A 25,317-nucleotide genomic window follows, 5' to 3' on the forward strand; every position below is an offset into this window, starting at 1 on the left:
TGACCTCTAGCTGAGCAGGCTGGTCAAATGATATTGGCTCTTCTTCCTTTTTTTGCCAGGAATTTTTGCAATCATCCAGGGTCTTCATGGAAATATGAACCTGGATGCCAGTAAAAACTGCTGGAAACAAAAAGAAGCCACCCTAGCTGTAAAAAGCATTAGGGGCGGGATTTTCAAAAAAACACTTAATCTCTATGGTAAAACTTCAATGGGAGCAGAGTTAGGCTAGGGCTCAGTGCTTGTGAAAATCCCAGCCTTGCATATTGTCTTAGAAATGTCACACAGTTGTGACTGGGAGTTTGATTGGGACAGGAAGGGCCTACAAGATAAACTCTCCTGAAGGTTTGCTCCACACTACGACCGATTGGATAAACCATGCTCTAGCCATTAGTTGAAGGACACGTAGCCAAATTTTCCCAAAGTAAAAGTATAGTTAAGAAAATTCAACCTCCAGGCTTTTCAGCTACTCCTCTCTGCCTAGGTATCCCCCCAACACACACTGGGCAGCAGTAAAAAGCAACTGTAAGTTAGTACCTCGGAGCTTCAGCATGGGTTGGTTTCTCCGTGAGTCAGGCAACATTTCTCTGTGTGCTCTGAGGACAAATTGACTGTTGATAAATTTCCTTATGCTGAAAATGGTGAAGGTAACTTGTGGATGGACGACAGTAAAGTATTTATCTACTCTGCTCCCTGGTCGCCGTAGTCCTGGCACAAACTTTTGAATGTTCACACCTGCCTGCTTGATCCTTAGCTAAGAACAGGAAGAAAAATCATAAACCTGGGTCAAAATTAAAAACTCTTTCAAAAACAAAGGAATGTCATGCCACAATTTACCTGTTTGAGGGTGTGGAGGAAAGAGGATAATTTAAAACCTGTTTAATTTTGGATTGAGTAAATATGTGTCCAGTCCCTCACTAGTCTGAGACCAAGGGCTACCTCTTTGGTATCTCAAGAAAGACTGCTCAAGGTAGCATCCGGGGGTCATACATTCAGAGTCCAAGCTTCTAGCCTGTGTCTGTATGAGCCCACTTCCCACCCCTGCCCAATAGAAACTAAGGCTAGGTCTACACTACCTGCCTGAATCGGCGGGTAGAAATCGACCTCTCGGGGATCGATTTATTGCGTCCCGTCGGGACTCGACAATCGATCCCCGAATCGACGCTCTTACTCCACCAGCGGAGGTGGGAGTAAGCGCCGTCGACAGGAAGCCGCAGAGGTCGATTTTGCCGCCATCCCTACAGCGGGGTAAGTCGGCTGCGATACGTCGAATTCAGCTACGCTATTCACGTAAGGCTACATCTACTCTACAGGGGGGGGTCGATTTAAGATACGCAAATTCAGCTACGTGAATAGCGTAGCTGAATTCGACGTATCGCAGCCAACTTACCCCGCTGTAGGGACGGCGGCAAAATCGACCTCTGCGGCTTCCTGTCGACGGCGCTTACTCCCACCTCCGCTGGTGGAGTAAGAGCGTCAATTCGGGGATCGATTGTCGCATCCCAATGGGACGCGATAAATCTATCCCCGAGAGGTCGATTTCTACCCGCCGATTCAGGCGGGTAGTGTAGACCTAGCCTTAGAGAGTTCAAGGAGGGGATAGAGACCTAGGCTAGGGTTGGCAGGACTCAAAGTGAGGTGACAGGAGCTCAAGAAATGCACAGCCCTAGCATTGAATCTGGGCATACAGATGAGTTCAGATCTGCTCCCAGTGACACCTGTGAAACCCCACTGATTTCAATGGGGTAAAATGATGTAACTTCAGCAGTATTTAGCCCAGTTTAAGTAGTTCTTCTTGCACAGCTACATGGGAGGCAGGCAGCAACGGCGCTGCAGAGCCCAACACAGAGATTCATGATGGTTAACCATTAGAGTGCCACACACACAGTCCTGAAGTACCATTGGCCAGTAGGAACGCTGACTAAGATGGCGGGTGTTTGTCAATTCTCATTTTAATTATGCACACGCAGATATCAAGACAAAATGTGATGTTCCTTCATTTCCAACATAAGGTGAGAGAGAGAACAATTAAGGCCAGATCCTCCGCTGCTGTAAATCAGTCTAACTCCAGCTTCCATGAAGTACATAGCGGCTGAGGATCCAGGCCTTAGATTGTTTTCTCTGCCATAACATCTTTAGCTACAAGCTCCCGACCAGAGAGGATGTCTTACTTCTTCATCAAACACAATGTGGAAAGGAAAAGCGTTGCAGAATGTTCTCTCTTCCACCCAAAGCCTCTCTGGATAAACTGGGTCAAAAGTATGTGACAGGTTCCCTGCAAAAAACAAACATGAGGAATAAGGAGGAGACTTTCAAAGGCATCTGGGCACCAAACTTCCATGGAATGTCAACAGGAGTTGGGAGCATAAATGCCCTTTCTGCCTTTGGAAATCTCCCCTTCAGTCAGTGCTTAATTTGCTACTTTTTTACATTCATAACTGATGCAGAAAGCCTAGAGGTGTCCGGGCTCAGCCCTGGCACAAATTAAGCACTGCCCTCAGTCCATCATACTCTGCTGTACAGTTGGTCAAAGATGCACCTTTATTTTCTGTGAAAAGCCTTGATAAAAATATTTTTATTTTTCAGCAACGTTTATTGTGGATTTTTTTTTTTTGGTCAAAAAAAAAAAACAAAAATATTTATGTTGTCAGACTTTCAACAACCCTGGAAGATTTCAACAAACATGGACATTTTTTCACAATTTTTTTGATCAAAAAGTGATTTTTCATCAAAAAATGTCATCCAAGATCTTTTGACCAGCTCTAATCTATTTTTACATGGAGAGGAGCGCAGTCTAATGATGAGGTTTTTAATATCACCTGAAACAGCCTGAACTTTGTTACTTAGTCCCTGCGACAATAAGCAGAAACTTTACCTTGTCCCTTGCAAATGCAGAGATCCTGGCAACAGGCTTACACAGGTGCTCCAGGTGTGACAGATTTTTGTTACTAATCTGCCTGAGGCCACAGGATTGTTTGGGGAGGAGATGACGAAACACTCCAAGTGTCTAAATTTTAAAGCTTTATTAATAAAATAATAAAATAACAGTGGTGAGTGTGGGGACTGCTCCCACGTCACTTAAAGGAAGCAAGAAAGCGTTAGTACCCCAGCCCCAACCCACTTTCATACTCACACATGCATGACACATGGCTGGCCAAGCCTGGGTGTAATGTAAGAAGATGAGGGGGAGGGGTGGACGGGAGTTCTTGCCCCATGCATTGGTCATCCAGGGTCTGCTGCAATCTCCGTCTTGCTTTGGCTCTCGGGAGGGTTTTAAGTCCTGGGTTCCTTTGGGGGTGTTTTCATCCAGGGCCCTCTGTTTCTGGTGCTCTTTGTACCAGTTCAAACCAGCTCACTATGGCCTCCTCGGCTTCCCAAAACACACCGGCTCCAGAGACTTTGTTTTTCCCCCTGTTGGCCTTCACCGTCTCATTTGCTCTTATTGTTTTTACTGCTATCTCTGCAGCCCTGCTCAACTTTGTTCTCCTCTTCTCATGGCTGGGCAGCTGCAGATTTTTCGTCGCGCCCATGACCTTGGACCAGGGCCACCGTCTTATGTGCACACGGAGCTAGCTGAAGTATCGAGTTAACCTGTTCTTTGCTCTTTTCCTCCTTCCCCCTCTTGGCCTCTTGCTCCCTGCAAGAAAATCTTCCATTCCACACTTACACCTTTGACCTTCCCACCCCCCTTCCCCAAATGCCTTGTGATGCTTACAACCATGTTAGCACCATACAATGCTGAACTGCCTCCCCAGGGGACCCCCTGAGGGAGGGAGTCCTTGGGCCTGTGACACAGGCACAAACCAAAAAAGCATCTGATTGAAGAGGAAGTCAGAGACTGCCTGAGAGAAAGCAGGTTGTTGCATCTAGGCAACAAGGCCCATATCCTCAAAGGTATTTAGGCTCTCAATGTCCGTTGATATCAGTGGAAATTAGGAACCGAAATACCTTTGAGAATGTGGACCAAACTGTCTGTTGTGCTCTGTTTTCCTTGACCAAAACATAAGCCCTCACTCTCTGGAACAGGAGAGCTAAAAGACTGTCTAAGTGTGTTGCTTGAGCTTCTTCGCTGTCTCACAGTCACTTATAAATGAACACTGGCCAAATGGATTTTAATTTCCCAAACTAAAGGAAAAAAGTAGCTATCAAACTGAAAACTCGCCTCAGAGGCCAAGTTTCTGCCCACAACAGTGTTTTATGAGCAATATATTAAACCCCTGAAATAGAGTTTGTGAAGAAAATAGCTGACAAAGCGCTTGCCCACAGTAATATAAATACCCCTACCGTTGCTATACAAAGCTGCACTGTGTAATGCTGAAGGCTACTTCAGTCATTTTTGATACAACATTTTTTTCATAACAAAACCTTTTGGATAGCACAGAGAAACATTGTCAACAATGCATTTGGCCAGCTAGTAGCAGCAGTAACTGAATGGGGTGCTTAGAATCCTGCAGATGACGGAGTGTGACTAATGGCCTGTTTTTCTAGTTGTCAGTGGAAGAGCTCAAACTGGAACCACACAGCTTCTCCCAAACACATATAACCGCCACACAGCTGGGAATGGAGTGTGTGTGTATGGAGGTGGGGGGAGCAGGTTAGCATATTAGCCTTTCACCTCTTCAAATCCTGACTTAAAGGTGAACAAGATGGGAAGTTTCATCCTAGTTACCAGCAATGAACATTTTAAAAATTGCTGCACAATTAGCTGGCTTGACTTATGAGCGCACCTAGACTGGAGTATCAATGTGTTACAGGCCAGAAGAGTGGTGTGCTGGCAGAGCAGTATATGGAGAGCGTGCACAGCCCTTGTCCCTACTGTGCCTGGCTAAAGTGGTATTACTGCCTCACTGCCATGATAATTAAATTCATTCAGAATACTTTCAGTGTATGTGAATTTGGACATGCTGTAAGGTGCCATATTCACAGTCCTTGAGAATGAAGTCCTCTATCTAGCCATGGAACGGATACAGCATGGGCAGCAGTAAAATAATTGACCCAACAGTACCTCAGAGCTGGCCTGGGTGGGACCCCACTAAGGTAGGAAGATAGTTAATTCTTCCTGTTCGTTCCAGTCCCTGGCTTCTCTTCAGAGTCTGCCTGCAAGGTTGTGCTGGTGGTTGTTGTGGTGTGGCCACTTCACGCCAGGAAAGTAGACTGGGATCAAGTCTCTTCACGTTGGCCACAAAAACACCCCATAAGTGAAAGCCTTTTCATGCTTCTATTAGTCTCCTGAGTGCAGGGGTGCTCAAAAATTTTGTGGGGTGCTCAGAACCATTAAACCAAACTGTAAAGCCTGTCTATAATGGAAACCACTTCAAGCCAAGGGGTGCGGTAGCACCCCCAGTACCCCTAGTTCCAGCCCCTATGGCTGAGTGGCCAGTCTCATTGCACTATAGTATTTTTAAAAGAATCTAAACAGGAAAAGAACATTATAAAAGTCCCACGATGAGTATAGAGACCCAGGCATCAAGCTACATCAATGAACATGAAGAAAAGGGTCTGGGGCAAATAAAGTAATTGCAAATTATGGTCTGATCATATTTAAGCAAGAAAACCTCTCACCAAGTCCAAACTCTGCTATCCGTACATAAATCAATGATATCATCTGGACTGTTTTATGGCCTCCAGTATTTATATCCAACAGGCTGCCATCCTCGTGGGAATGTGTCCATTTGTCTGCACAGCTGAGCCCCATATCTCATTATGATCACTGTAACGGAGGTTAGTACACTCACCTTTCCCAAATTTCACAACACTTCTCACAATATCCCAGTGGGATTTCTTTTCTGGGCAGCACGAGAGAGCAGAATAGTTCTCCATTTTCTGAAAAGCTACGTCTAGTGCCTTCTGGAGAGCAGCAGCCAAAGAGAGAAAAATGTTTGTGTGTGAATGATTCATACAGATGGTCCATTTTAACACGCTACAGTAAGACAACATTAAGGCTGAATTGTTAAGCACTTAAAAGACAGGAAATGCTAAAGCTAAGGTTGCACATATAACCTTCACTTTGCTTCATTGTGCATAGGCATGATAATGCCATCTTTAATTACATGATCATGTGCTCTTTCTCAAATTCAGTATATCACATCGTTTTTAATTATTATTTCTTTAATTGATTATTCAGTCTCAGATGTGAACTCTAACCTATGACTTATCCACAGCTTTAGAGGACTATTGCCCCCACTGCCTTGCAGCTTGTGTAGACCTTACACCTCTGTGAGATGCATCCACTTTGCCCTCATTTTACCTAGGAGCAAGGTAGAATCAGACTCACCATCCTCAATCCAGCTCTAAACTTAAAGGGAGAATGCGTGGATTGTTTGCCTTAAAATATTTCTTGTAGATTAAGAGAAACCAGACAGGCACAGAAAACTGTAAGTAAACCTCCCTCATTTCCATATATGATTTACTGCACCTCTTTATCTTTGTGGGAGTCTACGCTTTCTGGATTTGTTGTCTTTTTGGTTTTTCTCTTTGGCCTTTTAACCTTCTGCAGAACAAGAAATATAACATGCTCCTTTTTCCCAGTGCGCTCCTTTTCTTCACTCTGAGTAAGAATTTCCATTGTCACTTCACTGTTGAAGAAGTCTCTGGCAACAGACTCTATGATACCTGAATCAGGAGAAATAACAGATTTATATGGTGACCTATTCGTGTTAGCAAAACTTCTTAGGCTCTGTATCTCTTTTCTTCCTTGCCTAAGCTGTACCTCTCAGCAATCTCCACAATTATATCATTTATACTCTAATCTATTGGTATGAAAGATGCCATACGAAGTAACATTATAACTTGATTCTACACTGATTTTCACTGCTGCAAACACACTGACATCAGTGATTCTGAAGACCATCTTCTTAATTCTGTTATATCAGCATAAATCCTAAGGAACTTCAGTGAAGGCAGAATTCCTCCAAATTCACACCAGTGGAAGAAATTTGGCCTGGAGTAAAAAATGTTCATAAAGTGCACCTTGTAGGGGGCAGTTGTCCTTTCTGTAACTTTTATTATTCTGTTTCTAGAAGGCAAAAGCAAAACAGGTGTCCTACCCCAATGTAAATCAAAGAGCATAATGTTCAGCCGACATGTTAGATCTATTCAGATTTCTCTCTGTCTGTCTGTGGTGTTTATAGAGTACCCATCCTAGTAATAACTGGGCACCAGATGTGTGACCCCCAACAATTTGGATTTTATCAAGTTAACAAAGCCACACACACAAACTTGTAATCATATGGGTCCATTTTGATTCTCACATGTGGAAACAATGCTGCCCTTTAAAAACCCACTATCTCATTACTACTGTCTCTTTAAAAGTGGGTGGGACATGGTACTTAGACACTTCACAAGATCCTGTACCTCAGGTCTGACCTAAGCACAGAAATTGCAGTGGTTAAACTAAAGAGACGTTTTTAAATGTACCAATGCAGGCTAAACCAGTTATAAACCAGGTTTAAATCAAATTAAGTGTGTCCACGCAGGGGTTTGCACTGGTTTAACTAAATCAGTTTAAAAACATGCTTTTAGTTAAACCAGAGCAACTTTTCACATAGACCAAGCCTAAAGTCCTGCACACACTCCATGGCCCCCACCGATTTCCTTCCATGAGAGGAAGAGAGCCCCACAGCTGCTCTGAAAGGATCTCCTGACAGGAATCTCAGGGAATGCTCCAGCTCATAAAATTGTCACCCTTCAAGCATTTGTGCTTTTCTTTTCTATGTGGAGAAACAGCTTAAGGCTCTGTTGTCCATTTTCTACCAAACACCTAATCAAAGTTCAGAGGCATGGGGATGTGCCAGTTGAGGGCAGAAACTGATGATGGAGTCTGGTATTTTCTTTGATGCAAACTTGCTTATTTACAAGCAACGGACAAGGTCCTGCTCTTCCAAATGCAGGATGAACCAGAAACAAAAGAATAGTTTCTTAGCTTACAGCTCCAAGCCTCTCTAGCCAACACCAGCTCTAAAAAACTCATCTCTAGCTTTTTCCAGGGTCATACACCATGCTTTCAGGCTGTTGCTTTCGTGCTTTTTGCTGCATAGTCTGTCTCTGATCTGTGTCTGTATCCCAGCTTGTCTGTTTCACATACTCATCTGATCAGAACTATTATCCAGTGGAACCTTCCACCTAGTGCTTAATTTGTGCCAGGGCCGTGCTCTGGTACCTCTAGGCTTGGCAGTTCATAGCCCCAGCACCTCTGGGCTTGCTGCATCAGTTTTGAATGTAAAAAATTGCTTGAGCCCCGGCACCTAATTGCTTGAGCCCCAGCACCTCTTTCATTACAAATTAAGCATTGCTTCCACCCAGCTGGGGCTAGTTTCTGGACAGACTCTATTAGGCTTTGTTTTAGGTGTCCCCACCCCACCTGCCTTAATTGTCTCTTATTACTGTCTCAAGTGAAGGGTGCATTCACACATCAGTTTTAACTCAACCTGGAACAAGGTTTAACCCAACTCATAACAGTATATAAAAACCTTAGAGGGTCCAAATATTGTCTTTGAAGGGCACCAGATAAGCCAAGAAGGGTGGTCTCAGGGATAAAGCATAGGACTGGAGTCAGACAGGCTGGGTGGGGCTCCAGGCCACCTCAGAGCCTCATGGGAGTTGTAGTTTGGATGCATCATGGTCCTATTCTCCTCTATCGGATGGACATCTCCCATGATGCACTTAGGTGACAGCAAGAGGAGGGACCATGGTGCATCATGGGAGATGTAGTCCAGCCAGGGAGTCTGGCCCATAGAAGAAACTAGGGGCATAAGAAACCATGTCAGCATTTCTATGGGAGAAAACCTATTTTCTGACCATCTCCACTCTCACATTAGAAATAATCCCAGACCAAAATACTCAGTCTGAGCCCCTAGAGACTAGGGAAATTTGGAGATGGATTCACAGCTGAATTTGTATCTCAGGCCCACCTCAGTCACACATTAGTCTCCTCCCTCCCATATTAAGCACCCAAATATGGATCTACCAACTTGCACTGGAGATGATCTGCTAAAGCAGCAGGCTGGAAAGGAAGCTGCTTCGTCTGAATTCAGAAGCTGAGGCTCAGCAGTGAAATGTTTTCTTATTATTATTTATAGAGCACTGTCATTAGATATGCTGGCCCTTTAAGGGAGCCTACAGACTAAGTAAGGCCCTGGTTCTGGTTCAGCCCATAATTAAGATAATTCATTCATTTGTTGGCCAGGAACCATGTGACAATTCCCCCCCCCCCCAAATACCCCCCTTTGTTTTGGACTTTTGTTATCTTCTTGTAGAAGACCTTGTAGTTTGGCCAGCAGGCTAAACCCCATTAACTACCCAGTTGCTGAGGGGAAACTGAGGCACAGCTGTCTCTGATGCTGGACCAGGTAATTAAGCAATTGCACAACATGCCCCAACAGCATAAGGCACTTTATAAACAAGATGACCAGTCCCTGCTCCAAACACCTTACAGTCTAGACAGACAATGTACTGCTGAAGCAGCCTGGAAAGCAAAGTGACTGGTGGCATTCAACACGTGTCCTGTTGTTCCCACCATTTTTGTCTCACTCCCTTTTAAACTAAATATTCCAGCATCCTTTTGTTAATGCTTCATTGTAGGGAGTATTAAGAGTCATAGGCCTTTTGGAAGAAGTGTGTCTTAAGGAAGGGCGAAGGAGGAGAAGAGGGAAGTGGAGAGGGAGAAAAGCATGAGGGGACTAACTTTTCAGAAAGAGAAAAGAGAGAGGAGCAGAGAGGTGCAGGAACTAAGCTGAACATGGCCTTGAAGGTGAGGACTCAAAGTGCTAAGGTCCCAGGGAGCCCCGGGTGACAGGTATCTGAGAGCAAACTATGGCCTAGTATGAGATAATATTGGTTTTACCTGGGACAATATGACACAGGCCTCTCCTGTCAGAATAGTAGTGAAGTAGCATTGCCCCGTCTGTCCTCTTTTCCACACGAAATGATGGTGCATTCATTTCCTAAGTAAGGAGATGAGAGAACCCAGTACACCTGCATAGTCACCTGCCCGAGAGATGTCATTGAGCTATGCTGATTTACACCAGTTGAGGGTCTGGCCCACTATTTCATCAATTACTTCAAAGACATAAAGACTCATCAGCAAACTGAAAACTGGCATGAAAAAAAAATCTAATCTGATGGACTATGGCGTTGTCTCTTGTTTGCTTGAGGGATTTTTGGTTTTGCACTCTGGGTATTTGTTCATGGGATTCTGGGGTAGCTTTGGCACGTTCCATCATTGCCATGCCATTTTAGTGAACGCAAGAACCAGAAGTGGCCACAGGATATTTTGAACTCTCTCACTTGTACCTGCAAATCTGCTGTTAGGCATTTAGGGGCAAATCCTTCCAACACATAGAAACACACTCCTTTGGCAGAGGAACCACTGCAGTGCTGTTGCAAAGGGGAGAGGTAAGCCTTGGGAAAGCAACATAGAGAGGGGTGTACAGCTCCCTTGTGACTTCCAGGATGGTTACCTCCAGGGGACTTGGGATGGACCATAGTGGACACGAGAAGGGCAAAGCTGGAGGATCCGGCAGTGCCTCCAGTGTTCCTCCCCATGTGGAGATGGGTTTGTAAAACTCTTTAGGGTGGAACAGCTTCAGATTTCCAATTCCACTGCCAGCACGTGGGCTGATGTGGAGGATTCCCCATCTTCTTACAGGAGCAGGATGGCAGGGAGAAGATTTCCTCCATAAAGCACAGAACTAGAAAAATTGCCAGGGAGTGGAGCCTCTTTAATTTACATTCACAGAAAGAAGACAATACCTGGTAGGACAATGCAAGGTAACTATGAAGGGCATCTAGATTCTCGATAAATTCAGTTAGATTCCCTCCCAAAGTCTGTAGCATTCGATCATAGCCCGACATCTTACAGAAAGTAAAGAAATATTCTCCAAAAAGTTTCAGCATTGCGTCTTCTGACACATCTGTGTAAAAGATATTCGGATTTACAGCTGTGCAATGCTATCTAAACCCTGTGACCTGACCTAACCTTTAAGGTCTGAAACGGACACAGGCAAATGGCCTAGGCCCCACAGGTGACCTATTACAAAAATTGTTGTGATCTGGTGGGTAGAGCTGGGAGAAAATGTTTTTGGCAACTAGCAAATAAACTATAAATGCCGTTTTGACCAACCCAAAGATATTTGCGAACTTGTCTCAAGTTTGCCAAATCGTTTAGCCGTAACCAAAAATTGAAAAAATGTTTCTGACTGGAGTCACAAAACAGATGGAGTAACAAGTGGTTGACTTCTCCTTAGAAGCTATGGCCCAGTGCTTAGGGCACTCTCCTGGGATGTAGCTTCAATTCCTTCCTCTGCCTGATATGAAGAAGAGATTTGAACTTGGATCTCCCAGATTGGAAGAGAGTACCCTAGGCGATGGGGTACACTGTTATGGGTTTCCCTGTCTCTCCTGTTCCACTTTTTGTAAATAATCATCAGAGCAGGGACTGCAGCTTGGTTGTCCCAAATCCTAGGTGACTATCCTAACCACCAAGCTATAGAGTCATTCTCTTTCCCTGGCCCAATGACTATTCTTGAATAACTTTGAACTGCCACTGTGAATGACAATTAATAGTCATTGGGCCAGGAAAAGAGAATGACTCAATAGCTTGATGGTTAGGGCGCTACTCCTGCAATGCGGGAGACCCAACTACAAATCCCTTCTCCACATTAGTCAGAGGGGGAATTGAAGCCAGGTTCCCCACATTCCAGGAAAGTGCCTTTACTCCTGGGCTAAAGCTTATAAGGGGACCACTGCCTCCTCTCCCACTAGCTAGTCTGTGAATCTAATCCGCCTTTGCTTTTGTTAAAATACCTGAAATTGAAACAAAAAATGTTGAATTGGGCTTTTGAAATTTTTTCCAACATTTCAATTCATCACAAATTTTCAAAATTCTCATATTTGGTTCCACATACACTGAGATGTCAGTGAACCAAAAGATCCGTTATGGCACCCAGATCTACTGGTGGGGACAGTTTTCAGCGTTACATCTATTTTTGACTTTAAATACACCAGACCTTAATGAAGCTAGCAAAGAGCCCTTATGGCAGCACCTACAGTGGAAAATGTTGGCTGTGGTGTATGTTGGTGGAATCCATTACCTTCAGTGGGCTTAATCCTGGTTTACACCAGAATAAATGAGTTTGAAATCAGGCCCTAGAATCTAGTTCATTTCATTTATGCTGCTTGCGCTCCACTTTATCAGGCCACTGTTTCCTTAAGATCCCGGTGTTTGTTGCAATGTTGATTAAGTCATACTGTCAAGGCTGGTACTAAACAGAACTGTGGATTCCCTAATTCCCAATAGTAAAACAGCTCTTTTGTGGATAAGAAAAACAGATAAGAGGTATCAGGCTGAAGTAATTTAAGACCACGTTGACTCCCGGGGTTAGTACCATGCTACAAATCCTACATCCCAATACAGCTGCCTGCAACAGCCATGCTTTAGACCAGGGATCGCAGTGAATTTTTCTATATTTAAAAAGAGAGAGAGAGAGATGACTCTCTTTTGGGACTGTAGTGTTCAGTAACCCACCAGCTAGGCCCACCCTGTTCTATAGCACCTCTTATCCAAACGCCAAGAGAATAATGTACCATATGATCCGTGTCGCATGACAACAAAGCTTGCAAAACTTGGATGTGTGAAAGACTCACATCTCACCTCAAATTCATATGGCGAGAACCTTGGGGGTGCTGCTGTCATGAAGGTTTGGGCTGATGGGGGTAAAGTTTTGTGCTTAGAACTGAGAAACCAGTCATTCTCTTTCCCCCAGTCATCCTCTCTCCCCTCCATCCCCAACAATGGCCTCTCTCTGGAGAAGCTACAGGGACATCTCCAAAGCCCTCTAATGTAAGCAGGAGGGTTGTACTGGGGTATCCTCTGCAGGAGGCTGGGGATGACAAGGGATCAGGTCTGGGGATTCCTGGAGTTCACTGATCTCCAGCCTCCAAGTGCATTTATGGGGACTAGGTCACTTCCCACTTCCACAAACAAATAGCAAGGTTCGGTTTGGGAAGCCCTTTGTAAACAAACCTCTGCAGATCTCTCTCAGCCCCAGTGCAATGGAAAAGCTCCACAGGTCTGGCAGCTCCCTGACTGGCTCCTAATACAGCTGCTCCGGGGAGCGCCCAGCGCTCTGAGACAATCAACTCCAAAGCGCTGGCAAATGCAGCAATGTGCGGCAGGCAGGCTCAGAGCAAAGGCTACCAGACTTGTGGGGCTCCTACCACCCCCAGCCAGGCACTCCAAAGGGAGGGGGCTGGGCCATGGACCAGAGCTAGCTGGGCAAGGAGGGAGCACCCGCTGCCTCATCCTTCTGGATCACACACCTTGAACACTCTTCATGCCTCGCAGCCCCCAGGAGATGTTACATGAGCCCTACCAGAGCTTCCCCTTGAATAGCGCAGCTCCACGGCACATCTAGTGGGGGGCACGTTGTGTTGCTGCCATGAACTGGCCTCTTGGCCAGCCAGGGACAGTGTCAGTGTGAAGAGCACTGAGTAAGCGGTCAGTGCTCAATAAGCCAGCAATTAGGTAATGAACAGTCACTCTATGCATCCGAAGAAGTGAGGTTTTTACTCACGAAAGCTTATGCCCAAATAAATCTGTTAGTCTTTAAGGTGCCACCAGACTCTTTGTTGTTTTTGTAGATACAGACTAACACGGCTACCCCCTGATACTTGAGTCCTTACCCAGTATTTTGCAGGCTTCTTGGATCAGCTTCAGGGTAATAGCATCATCATACACAGTGTAAGTCATGAAGGTGTCTTGGACCTCTGCCTGTGTTCTGACAAACACAGAAAATTAAGATTTATGATGACACAGAAGTGTACGGGGAGATTTTGGCAAACCAGTAAAGTACCTGAACCCACTATGGCTAAAAGCAGCCAAGTCAGCAGGCCGTAAAGTGGCCATGTAACAAGCTCAGCTTGACCAAGGCAGGAGGGGAGGGGGTTTTGGGTGCCATAGAAAAGGCAGCTTGACCCCGCTTCCTTCCTGATAAGAATTGGGTTGAAGTTGCTGATACATGCATTTTAGAAGAGCAGGATGTGCTCCTGGAATGTCTATTGGGGTCTCAAGGCTGCAAACTCTGGAAAAACCCACTCCTGGTTAATCGATAATGAGAAGGAGCCTCTTGCTTGACCATTGGAACTGCTTGCTTAACAAGTTTTCTTTAAGGGACATGTCATTCTATTACTAATATATAAATAAGGGGGAAAAGTTTGAGGTAGTGGGACTCTTCAGGACTGGACTCTCCCTCTAGATGCACCTTGTGTTCCCCACTGGCAGATGGGCTGCTGCTGTGCCACTCAAGAGTCACGCTCAGCTTCGGTAATTATCGAGGGTTGGGGGTGTTCTACTAGGGTTACCATATTAAAACATTTAAAAAAGAGGACACTCCACAGGGCCCCGGCCCCACCCCTTCCCCGCCCCCACCCCAACTCCGCCCCTTCCCCGCCCCGGCCCCGCCCCAACTCCGCCCCCATTTCAACCCCTTCCCCAAAGTCCCCGCCCCAACTCCGCCGCCTCCCCTGAGCGCCCCGCATTCCCCCTCCTCCTCCTTCCTCCCAGCCACGCGAAACAGCTAACATCACTCCCCTCCATAAATCAGCCAGTAGCAGTAGGCACTGGGAGTACCTTTCCAGGCCCTGAAGAAGAGCTCTGTGCAGTTTGAAAGCTTGTCTCTCTCTCTCAGAAGTTGGTCAGTAAAAGCTATTATCTCACCCGCCTTGTCTTTCTAGTCATGGTATCAGGCTGATTTGTGTGACATGCGCAGTACATTCAATGTTCTTCCCAACCCAGCCACCAAGGGTTGGTTTAATTTGCGTTCCTGACTTTTACTGTCGGTTTAGTGAGCACCATACATTTGCTCAGCTCTATGCAAACAATAGAGAAAGAAACAGTCCCTGTCCTAATGGTCTTTCAGGCTTCTCCAGTGCTTTATTTGGGATCACGGATTAGTGTTTGCACTTGTTCCTCCCTTTCTGCTCATTCTCCAGAGTGTTAAGCATGTCTCCTGTCCTCTATTCTGTCAACTGCTATACAGTAATCCACTACACTGGGAGATCTTTAGAGTATTGTATCACTTCACAGGATGCATTAGCATTATTGTATATGAGTCCTGTGTGGCGAACATTTAAAGCAAAACCATTTTAGTAGCTAATAGTGGAAAATTGGAGAACAGTCCGAATGACTTGGGTATTTCTGGCAGGCCTGCAGGCACAACGCAAGTAAATTCTGAATGATAAAACTATTATCAGCTCAACATAAGAGGAGTTGCCAGATTTAGACAATGATGTATGTGAGACCCAACATAAGCATGTGTGTGTGCTGAAGAGAGCCAAAAAAACTCTGTAAATGTCACAGTACACTCTGCTTCGCTAGAGCAGACATGATAGGCCAAGAAGCTGATTCTTGGATCTTTGTGCAAATTGTGATAGTTCAAACTTGCATCAAGAGCCCTGTCTATTATTTCAAATCAACTTCTGCTCCCAGTTACACCAGTGTACATAACTCCAAATTTACACCCATGTAACTAAGTTAATTTGGCTGTGTGTCTCATCTTCATATTAGGTCAAGAAGCACTTCAGGTCAATGTGAATGTTTTTCAAGGGAATGGAAGTGCATGCCATGCAAACCACCTAATAAACAACCACCTGATCTATCATTGCAGAAACTACAAGTGTGAGAATTCACTATTAATTTTTCCACTAGTATAGGCATTTCTATGGTGCTCATTGCTGTGGTGTTTTATAATTTAGTACTCTTAATGAACAAGACCACTTCCAAAGACAAGATACTGAGCTCTCTTAGTAATACACTGTAAAGAGTATGAGTGTTTCTCCCTTATTATATATTTATTCTTTGTGATCTCTTAGCACGACTATTCCTCCTAGCTATGAAATAGGACTGTAGGGAGATAACCTGCATGAGATTTCTGTTATGGAGGCTTTCCCATTCATTCTATTGGGGAAGATGTGATCACCACTCCCTAGTCACGAATAGCCCAGCATCTGCTTAGACCTTGGGAGATCTGCTAGAGGCCTAGCACAGGATCGTTTGCATGGAGACCCTGTGTCTCTGCACTGGCTCCAAGTCCTGGTTCCTCACTTTCTACCCCATGGCCACACAACTCTAGTGGCACAGTGCTATGAGGGTTGCCCCTGTCCACCACTGCCTCTGGTGCTCCTCCGCCACACAAAAGAGGAAAGGCTGTGGAAAGTCAATAAAACAACCCGAAAAGTGGCTCGCTATAAGCTATTTAAGGGGGGAGATGATAGAGGATTATAAAATCCTGACTAGTGTGGAGAAAGTAAATAAGGAAGTGTTATTTACTCCTTCTCATAACACAAGAACTAGGGGTCACCAAATGAAATGAATAGGCAGCAGGTTTAAAACAAACAAAAGGAAGTATTTTTTCACACAACGCACAGTCAATCTGTGGAACTCTTTGCTAGAGGATGTTGTGAAGGCCAAAACTATAACAGGGTTCAAAAAAGAACTAGATAAGTTCATGGAGGATAGGTCCATCAATGGATATTAGCCAGGATGGGCAGGGTGGTGTGCCAAGCCTCTGTGTGCCAGAAGCTGGGAATGGGCGACAGGGGATGGATCACTTGATGATTACCTGTTCTGTTCATTCCCTCTGGGGAACCTGGCATTGGCCACTGCTAAAGACACTGGGCTAGATGGACCTTTGGTCTGATCCAGTATGGCCGTTCTTATGTTCTTATTTACTGTTGCCTAATCCAGTGGGTAAAAAAACCAAGTCTCGGTCTTTCATTGAAATTACGTGGGGCTAGTTTTACAATATGCGATAAATGACATTATGATACACTAGAAATGAATTACCCGAGGGAGAAGGTTAAGGTGGCAGAAGGTAAGGGCTTTATGCATCTCAGGGACAAATCACTCTCTGGTGTAACTCCACTGGCGTTAGTAAATAACATTTTGGATGAATTTGCCTCTCATGGGCTCCGTTCTGATTTATGCTGAACACCACTCCCTCGGCTGCAGCAGGGATGTAACTCAGCCCAGAATTTGGCACACTCGGCTCATAATTAATTGTAGCAGTGAAACATAGAGCTGTGTGGGCCTGAATTGTATTTATAATGGTCAACGGAACACAGTCAAATTTTAATCCTCTTTGGCGCCCAGGATGGAAGCCCCAAGTAACCAGTACTGCGCTTTTTAAAGGATCAAATACTTACTTGAGTTTTTCCCATGTCTCTTCCCCAAATTTCTCTATAACTAGAGATTTCAGGCAGGTGTTGATAAATCCGTACTGTGGGAGAGAAGACATTAGCATTATGCCTAATGGAACATGGGAAAAGAGCCCTTAATGGGCTGGTTAAGTAAAATGAAATGACAACCCCTTTGGGGAAACAATTATGTCTTTTCCCCATTTCTTGTTAAGTTTGTTTATTTAATAGCACTGTTCATTCCTGCCTTCATGCAAAACGCCCCAAGACTTGTTCTCTACACAGCAGTAGTTCTGGTTTCCATAGAGAAAACATATTAACTAAGCTTTAAAGTCAGCATGCAATTAAGGATGGTTACAGAACGTTGTTTTCAGTTACTCTGAATTCTTTTGGCTCATGCAGCACTGATATGGTTAAAAGATAGGTTAAAGCGGGAAATTAATGGCGCTTATGTCAGCCTGAAGACTTGATTGAAAGACAAATATATTTTAGTAGTAAAACACAGTATAGTTAGTGTTTAAATCTGATTTGAGAAACTAGGTATTGAACATAAAAAAGAAGAGTAATGCTGAAAGACGCTTACCATGGTGCTGCTGTCTGCTTGCCGATTGTGCAGGGCAGGTGCTCTAGGTTGTGCTGGAGTGAGTGAGTTGTTTCATCACACCAGCAGCGCGAGTCGCGAGTCTGTTTTTTTTTAACATATCAACTTGGACTGTGTAGAGCCCATCGCACACAAAACAGAAAGATCCACAGGGAAATCAGAAACTAATCATTTACCCGGCCATGTATCTCTCCAAGCAGAGCTTAGCATTACAGCGCAGAAAGTCCAGCACTGAGATAATCAGAGGAAAAGTGGGGTTTAGGCTGAGGTGGAAATGACTATTTTAATGTAAAATCCTGAAGCTGGTCAGCTGGCTCAGCCTCTCACGCAATGTGCTTGAACTACAGATTCAGGGAGTTTGTTGATCATTTGTTTAAGCCCTGTCCATATAGGGATCAGTGCTATCTGTTTGTATCTGTCTTAGGTGCCTTAGAAATGCCTGTCACCCTAGTATCCAAGTGCCATGCAATAACCAAAGATAGCAGTGAGTGTGTGCCTGTAAGGACAGTATTTTCAATCTCCCCTTACCCTGGTCCACGCTGGGTCTATTTGTTCCTTCAACTCTGTCTAGTCTCACCATATCAATGGAATGACTCCAGACTTACATTGGCGTAACAGAGATCAGACTCTGGGCCCTTAAATCGTACTTGGATGTGTAATAATAAGTTTGAAATCTTACCCGAGGAAAGAGATGAGTGATGAGATCTTATCACAAGAAAATGTCCATCAAAAATGCCGTGCTGCCATGTACAGGCAGCCCCTGTCAGATACTACAGTTTATGAATGATGAACAGATGTAGCCAGAGGTACTTTTGAGAATGTCACAGCAGCAGCATTTCTAATATTGGCGTGTCATTCCAAGAAGTGTTGCTTATCCTGAGGTGTCCCTATGGGAGCATCAGTAAGAAATAGCTTCCCTACAGGGATGGGGTGATGAGCAGGAAACTTGTGCCAAGGGAGTAGAAATCTTACAACGCTGCAGGATAGGCTGTTGTTAGTATTATGTTGCTCACACAACTTGCATTTGCAATCTTGACAATTGAAGCTATGGCCTGAATCAAACCTGTTGTCAGTGAGTCTAAACCCATGGATATAAATGCAATTGCATCTGCCTCCACTAGCTCTGGATTTGGTCTTACAGGTCAGCTTTTCAAAGGTATTTAGATAGCTAAAGCTGCAGATAGACCTCTAACCTGCTTACTCACTTTTGGAAAATCCCACTGGCCACCTAAATCTCTTTGAAAATCTGGCCCTAAATGTGTAACTTCAATGCACTGAATGGCTGAAACTATTGGCTAAATTCTGCTGTTGCTGGATGTATTCCATTTTTTCCATTCCCTTGACACAATTAAATTACTCCAGATTTAGCCCACTGGAACTGAGGACAAAAACTGGCCCTGTGTCTTTGAAACTGCATTAAAAGTGATGCATCAGTTAGGTATATAGACTGATCCACCATATTTTTACTTTAATATGATGGATCAGTCTAAATACCTAGCCGGAAGCTTAAGCTACAGCTGACTTGAAAATAAAACAGGATATTTTATTAGCCATCAATCCCCTTCTCCTTTTGTGATTCCCCATGGCACAAGATTTGCAGACAATGATCATTTTTTTGTTTTTTAATCAGGACATCATTCTTCATACATTAAATTAGAAGGAAGCCCAGACTGAAATCCTGGATTTGAACAGCCCCAAAACTTTTTGGAAGTTTGGCTCTTCACCTGACTGGGCCTCTCCCGTATTAAAATAACTGTCTCAGTGAAAACTCTGGCTCTGGACTTCGAGGAACTGCAGAGCCAGGGCTGAACCTTGTGGCTGAGGCTCATCTCGACATTAAACTCTGAGGATTTGAATCCTTGGTTCCCTATTTTTAATTCAACTTCCCTGTGAACCCAAAAGCACTTTTTAAAACGCCTTTACTAATGTCCAATGCACTTCCCTGGCAAAGTGAGAGGTGAGGTGCCTGATCAGCAGCTCAGACAGGATTTGCTGATGTCTCCAGTTTATCCTGTGGTGTCGCAGTCATTCATTTCGAAGGGAAATCTCCTTGGAAGAATGAGGAAACTCACTTAAAGAACTAAAGTAAATTGGAAACTGCCAAATAGAATCATAGAATCATAGAATATCAGGGTTGGAAGGGACCTCAAGAGGTCATCTAGTCCAACCCCCTGCTCAAAGCAGGACCAATTCCCAACTAAATCATCCTAGCCAGGGCTTTGTCAAACCTGACCTTAAAAACCTCCAAGGAAGGAGAATCCACCATCTCCCTAGGTAACCCATCTGAGTGCTTCACCACCCTCCTAGTGAAATAGTGATTCCTAATATCCAACCTAAACCTCCCCCACTGCAACTTGAGACCATTACTCCTTGTTCTGTCATCTGCTACCACTGAGAACAGTCTAGATCCATCCTCTTTGGAACCCCCTTTCAGGTAGTTGAAAGCAGCTATCAAATCCCCCCTTATTCTTCTCTTCTGCAGACTAAACAATCCCAGTTCCCTCAGCCTCGCCTCATAAGTCATGTGCTCCAGCCCCCTAATCATTTTTGTTGCCCTCTGCTGGACTCTTTCCAATTTTTCCACATCCTTGTTGTAGTGTGGGGCCCAAAGCTGGACATAGTACTCCAGATGAGGCCTCACCAATGCCGAATAGAGGGGAATGATCACGTCCCTCGATCTGCTGACAATGCCCCTACTTATACAGCCCAAAATACCATTAGCCTTCTTGGCAACAAGGGCACACTATTGACTCACATCCAGTTTCTCATCCACTGTAACCCCTAGGTCCTTTTCTGCAGAACTGCTGCCTAGCCATTCGGTCCCTAGCCTGTAGCGGTGCATGGGATTTTTCCGTCCTAAGTGCAGGACTCTGTTGAACCTCATCAGATTTCTTTTGGCCCAATCCTCTAATTTGTCTAGGTCCTTCTGTATCCTATCCCTACCCTCCAGCGTATCTACCACTCCTCCCAGTTTCATGTCATCTGCAAACTTGCTGAGGGTGGAGTCCGTGCCATCCTCCAGATCGTTAATGAAGATATTGAACAAAACCGGCCCCAGGACCGACCCTTGGGGCACTCCGCTTGATACCGGCTGCCAACTAGACATGGAGCCATTGATCACTACTCGTTGAGTCCAACGATCCATCCAGCTTTCTATCCACCTTATAGTCCATTCATCCAGCCCATATTTCTTTAACTTGACGGCAAGAATACTATGGGAGACCGTATCAAAAGCTTTGCTAAAGCATAAATGTTTATGAATTAAGGACATTAAAAATGAGTAGTGTATTTGTTTATGCATCTATACACACACACACACACACACACACACACACACAGAATGTCTGTTGATTAAGTAGGACAAAACACTTCAATTTCCCTTTTCTTTTGCTGATCACAGAAATATGACGACTGCAGAATTGCTAGGAATGAAGTGCCACCATGTGGCCGAGGGACAGTTCAAGCTGCATTTCTAGAAATCTCCCGCAAGAGCTGCTATGAGATCATGTCTAGTGGGTGTTGTCAGCTAATAGCACTGGCTATTAAAGCTCATTCACGCATTTCTGTTCTTGCTGTGCAGTGAGTCACTTTCAATGAGTGCAGGCTTTTAGTAAGGTCCGTCAATCTCACTTTAAAGAAAACAATATAATTTAAAATTTTGATTCCATAGACTCCGTTTGGTTTTAAGGCATCTCTAATGGATCCTTTTGTCCATTGCCCTGTTTCAGGATCTAATAACTATTCCTGAGTCATCCCTAAAGGATGTTTCTCTATTCTAGCCTTGAAACATGCCACATTTTTATTATAAAAGTAATGATGAACTGTAGTTACTGTATTCAAACTACTTATCAGTGAAAGAGTGTAAGATGGAGCTACCTATAAATAGACTATGAATGAGTTTTCCCACCACAAAAGAAACCAGTGCTAATCTGGTAATAGACCTTATCTGCTGTGTCACACGAATCTGAAAGAATCAAGCAACATGGGCAATATCTTTTGTGCTGCCCATTGTTCAAGCAGATACTGTTAATATTATATTCAGTAAAAATGTGGATCAACCCCACATCTTGAGAGCTTGTAGACTGTGAAAAATGCACATCTGTGAAGCAAGGAATTCACAACACAACAGAGCTTGTAAATTGGACACATCAGTTAGTGAGAGATTTTATTTATGGTGTCAGAGTTCTCCCCTGTTTTTTTTTTTTTTTGCATTCACACACACACGCCCACAAGCACGTGCACACACACACCTAGGAAATTAAATGTAAAGAAACTAACCCTAATGCAACCTTAAGGGTTCAGGATCAAGTGCCACAAAGGAAATCCCTAAAGTGAAAGTTACTTTGGCAGCTAAGTCAGCGACATGGAGTATTTTTCATTCCTCTTTCTCTTGTTATACATAAATGTTTGTCCCTCACGCCTCTTTATTAACATAGGCTTAAAAAGACGATGCACTGTGCAGCTGCGTTAATGTTACTGGAACAACTTTCACTCCTGAACTTTTGTCTGAGTGTTTGTCTTCTCATGTTGCCAGCTTCTCGCTTTTCACCTGCTCTTGCTCTTTCTTCCAACTCCCTCGTCTCTCCTACCGCTATATGGCAGGCTCTGAAGTAGTGGCTCTGGGAATGACCTGTGCCCTCGCTCTGTGGGCTGCATTCACTGAGCTGTGTGTAGTGTCCTGAGTTTTTCAGAGGTGCTGAGTACAGCTGGGTGAATAGTCAATTATTTTATTGTTTGGTTTGGCAGTTCCAAGACCTCGGGGACAGAAATCAGCTTGTCCTGAACTGAAACTGAAAATTCTGCCTCATTTCATTTAGGGGCACTCTTTAAAATAAAAGTACAGGAAATAAAGGGCTACAGTCACAAGACAGATGGAGGAGGTAGTGCCAACCTTATAACTGTCCATGCACTCACCTAGGACCAATTTCCCCTCGGCCTGATGTGAAGCAAAGATTTGAACTGAGGTGTCCTTAGAATCATAGAATCATAGAATATCAGGGTTGGAAGGGACCTCAGGAGGTCATCTAGTCCAACCCCCTGCTCAAAGCAGGACTAATTCCCAACTAAATCATCCCAGCCAGGGCTTTGTCAAGCCTGACCTTAAAAACCTCTAAGGAAGGAGATTCCACAGCCTCCCTAGGTAACCCATTCCAGTGCTTCAACACCCTCCTAGTGAAAAAGTTTTTCCTAATATCCAACCTAAACCTCCCCCACTGCAACGTGAGACCATTACTCCTTGTTCTGTCATCTGGTACCACTGAGAACAGTCTAGATCCATCCTCTTTGGAACCCCCTTTCAGGTAGTTGAAAGCAGCTATCAAATCCTCCCTCATTCTTCTCTTCTGCAGACTAAACAATCCCAGTTTCCTCAGCCTCTCCTCATAAGTCATGTGCTCCAGCCCCCTAATCATTTTTATTGCCCTCCACTGGACTCTTTCCAATTTTTCCACATCCTTGTTGTAGTGTGGGGCCCAAAACTGTACACTGTACTCCAGATGAGGCCTCACCAATGTCGAATAGAGGGGAACGATCACGTCCCTCGATCTGCTGGCAATGCCGTTAGCCTTCTTGGCAACAAGGGCACATTGTTGACTCACATCCAGCTTCTCGTCCACTGTAACCCCTAGGTCCTCTGTAGACTTAATTGCAGGAGAGTTCCCTACCCACTGGGATATGGGATATTTTGGTATGGGGGAGCTCTCCCAGCCTCTCTCATGGAAGCTGTTCCATCGTGTATGAAATAATTTAATCATTTAGAAAATGATACCGTTACATTCATGTACCTCCTCCCCTTCTGGGGGAGGCAGTTGTCCTGGTACAAAATTTATTTCTATAAACATATAAAGTTGCTAAAGCAGTAAACTAATAATGTATTTCCTTGTGCACTGCCTAGGACTTTTCCGAGACGTGCCTTTACAATGGCTGTGCTGACACCTTCTGTCTTAACTGTAACTGTACAGCACTGAAATATTCAAATTGGAGTGGACATCTTGTCCAGCTGCCAATTTTCCATTACACACCCACCATCTGAACTTCTTCTGCGTCTGCCAATGATTTATGCAGAATGATGATATAAACAAAGTGGCTTCACGTCCCACAGGCTTGATTTCTTCAGAAGACTTCTTCCCTCTGAAGTTACTTGATTTTTAGTGTATTATTTCTTTCATTTCACACAAGCAACAAAGGAGTGCGTGTGAGAGAGAGAAATTAATAGACAGAATCTCTGTGATACTATGGCTCAACAGTGTCAAGAGTGCTAGTCTCTCGGAGTGCCCTCAGGGATATTGGACTTTGAAACAACAAAAGAAGAGACTCTCGCCTGAGAATCTGTCCCAGATTTTACTGAGCCTAATGCATGCTGGGACAGGGCTTTGGGAGATCACTGTTGTGTGAATATCATATAGTGCAGATATGATCAATAAAGCTCCTAGTTTATGTACCTCGCTATCAGGTCTCACTAGTTTGATTGAAGGAGCGCACCTAGGGTGACCAGTTGTCCCGATTTTATAGGGACAGTCCCAATTTGGGGGTCTTTTTCTTATATAGGCTCCTATAACCCCCCACCCCCATCCTCATTTTTCACATTTGCTCTCTGGGCACCGTAAGCGCACCAGTAAACTCTTCTGGGGCTCTGGCACTCAGCAGTGCTCTGGCACTTCCGGGGCTTTGGCACTCAGGAGCTCTTTCGCATGTGCACAATTCTTCCATGATATTAGCAATGGGCATTAAAAATCTGATCTTGCACCTACTAAAGTCACTGCTAAGACACCCATTGAAGTCAATGGGTGCAAGAGCAAACCCTAATGCTGTATGTTGTGTGCATGACGAAGCTCATGCTAACAGCACTGGTACTGACGGGCACTTGCCCCAAAGAAAAGTTTCGGGAGTGGAAGTATTAAAGGCAGCACCATGCAATCAGGTTAATGAAGTGAGCCATTAAATATGGAAATGAGGCACTCAGACCTTATCTTAAACTTTGAAAAGGGCTTTAATTAGAGAAGCTGCTTTTTTGTTTAGTTTAAATTTCCCTAAGTTTAATGAAGGGGGGATTTAAAATAAAGGCTAAGAAAAGGAATCCAAAGAATTGTTAGGATGCCTTTTTGTTCTCTTATTCATAGAATAGAATCATAGAATATCAGGGCTGGAAGGGACCTCAGGAGGTCATCTAGTCCAACCCCCTGCTCAAAGCAGGACCAATCCCCAACTAAATCATCAAACTAAAGCCCATAAATCCGTAAAGGGACTGCGTGCTGCACAGCGGTGAGAGCACCTCCACAGTACAGTGGCAACAAAATGACACTGTAGCCTTACAAGGAGAGAAAAGATGGTATGAGTGGGAAGTGTCCAACTGGTCTGGTTTTGCCCGCCCATGTACATCTTTCAAATAAAAGCAAAATGACCAGTATATGAGTAAAATCTCTGAAATTGGCACTGAAGTCAATAGAGAGGAGTTGAATACTGTTTAAAAGCCTTTTTATAATCCATGTTAACAATGTGTGTGTCTCTCATAATGTACTTTAATTACTGTT

General features: G+C 44.3%; 1 protein-coding gene across 1 annotated transcript in view; it reads right to left on the reverse strand.

The window, feature by feature from the left end:
• LOC128829662 (guanylate cyclase soluble subunit beta-2-like) overlaps positions 1–17,837 on the reverse strand; it is a 30,512-nt gene extending 12,675 nt beyond the window's left edge. Inside the window, exons 1-9 of the mRNA XM_054015141.1 lie at positions 17,771–17,837; positions 17,197–17,270; positions 13,678–13,772; positions 10,747–10,907; positions 9,839–9,938; positions 6,413–6,609; positions 5,733–5,844; positions 2,169–2,272; positions 535–751 (exon numbers count right to left, since the gene is read on the reverse strand). Of these exons, the coding sequence (XP_053871116.1) occupies positions 535–751; positions 2,169–2,272; positions 5,733–5,844; positions 6,413–6,609; positions 9,839–9,938; positions 10,747–10,907; positions 13,678–13,772; positions 17,197–17,270; positions 17,771–17,773 (1,063 nt within the window). The 5' untranslated portion in view covers positions 17,774–17,837. The remainder of the gene's footprint in view (positions 1–534; positions 752–2,168; positions 2,273–5,732; positions 5,845–6,412; positions 6,610–9,838; positions 9,939–10,746; positions 10,908–13,677; positions 13,773–17,196; positions 17,271–17,770) is intronic.
• Between the last annotated feature and the right edge of the window lie 7,480 nt (positions 17,838–25,317).

The sequence above is a fragment of the Malaclemys terrapin genome, chromosome 1 (assembly GCF_027887155.1).
Source record: "Malaclemys terrapin pileata isolate rMalTer1 chromosome 1, rMalTer1.hap1, whole genome shotgun sequence".
In the NCBI taxonomy this organism is placed as follows: Eukaryota; Metazoa; Chordata; order Testudines; family Emydidae; genus Malaclemys; species Malaclemys terrapin.